Genomic DNA, 1,555 nt, shown 5'->3' on the forward strand with positions numbered 1-1,555 from the left:
GATGGATGGATGGATGGATGGATGGATGGATGGATAGTAGTGTAGTAATATTCTGGGGTGTTGTGTAGGTATTTGGGTGATGGTGATGTTGATGTGTGACAATTATATCTGGTCCTAGTCGTATTACTCGATGTTGATCTGGTGGTGGTGGTGGTGGTGAGCAGAGGGAGGAGTGGAGGAGACAATGTAGAGTGATAAAGATGGTGTTTTTCCTTCTAATTTATCAGGTACCAACAACAGAGACAAGAGCAAGAGATGATGATAAAACTATTCCAAAGGTTGTCGCCGCTGTGGACAAACACCACACGGTAAGTGTACTTTGGTCATCAACACAACACTGTTCTGTTTGTATGTTGTAAAGGTAGACAGACAGACAGACAGACAGACAGACAGACAGACAGACAGACGGACAGGCATGTAGATAGATAGATAGATAGACAGACAGACAGACAGACAGACAGACAGACAGATAGATAGATAGATAGATAGATAGATAAACATGTATACATGCATATATGTATATATGTGAAATAAACATATACACATTTTCATACACACACGCATCCACACACATACACACACACACGCACACACACGCACATGTATATACACACACACACACACACACACACACACGAGCGTGCATATATACATATATACATCAGGCAATACACATATGAGGTGAAAAAGGAGCTGCTCAGAAAATATTCTCCGACTGGTAACCAATGATACACACCCATGGAAATTTCACAGTTTACCGCAACATAGAAACACACCAATGAATAAATATGCTAAAATGTTGCTGATGAAACCGCAATAAAACGTAAGGTAAACCATCCAGACATAATGGTTTGGGATAGAGTAAAGAAAATATGAACAATGCAGGTAATCTGTTAAGTTAATGGTGATGATTAATGGAAAAAGAACACATCTACAGGGTGCAACAAAAAAAACGATACAATATTTTACAGATTGACAAATGTTTCAACAAGAAACACGTGATGTGCACGAGCCCCAAACTCTGTAAAAAATCATAAACTTGTAGCCACAGGAAGACCCCGTTACCACCTACCTAATTTCACTCGGGTTACACAAATAGTCGTGTAAAATATGGGAGATGTTTTCTGCCGGACACTGTGTGTTGAATTCATGAGAAATCTATAGATATACAACACGAACTAAAGCTATTGGGGAATTTGAATATGCCTCAGCATCAATCTTGCAAAGTTTGACTTCACATCACCAGTACGAACACGACTAATTACAGAAACAACTGGCTCTCCGTCGTTTACGGCGACGAGATTTCCATTAATGAACTCGTGAAGAAATGTTTAAATGTTTAGTATGTATTATGTGCATATATATACAGGGTGCGATGGGTAAATTGTCGCCATTTTACATTTTTAATTTCGCGCATACGCATTGTTTGTTTTTGATTTTGTCGACCACACAGTATAGTCGGGTCAGTTGGGGACCGTTTGTAAGAAGAATACCACTATGACGCAATTCACTCTGCCAGAAATTTGGAAAGGGCATGCTGTCCTGTTTGGCATTC

The 1,555-nt window shown here is 39.5% G+C and overlaps 1 protein-coding gene across 1 annotated transcript in view; it reads left to right on the top strand.

Moving 5' to 3' along the window:
• The first annotated feature begins 200 nt into the window (after window positions 1–200).
• Window positions 201–1,555, top strand: part of LOC106875068 (uncharacterized) — a 124,918-nt gene continuing 123,563 nt past the window's right edge. The window contains exon 1 of the mRNA XM_052969417.1: window positions 201–308. Coding sequence (XP_052825377.1) covers window positions 201–308 — 108 coding nt within the window. The remainder of the gene's footprint in view (window positions 309–1,555) is intronic.

The sequence above is a fragment of the Octopus bimaculoides genome, chromosome 7, assembly GCF_001194135.2.
Source record: "Octopus bimaculoides isolate UCB-OBI-ISO-001 chromosome 7, ASM119413v2, whole genome shotgun sequence".
Taxonomy (NCBI): Eukaryota; Metazoa; Mollusca; class Cephalopoda; order Octopoda; family Octopodidae; genus Octopus; species Octopus bimaculoides.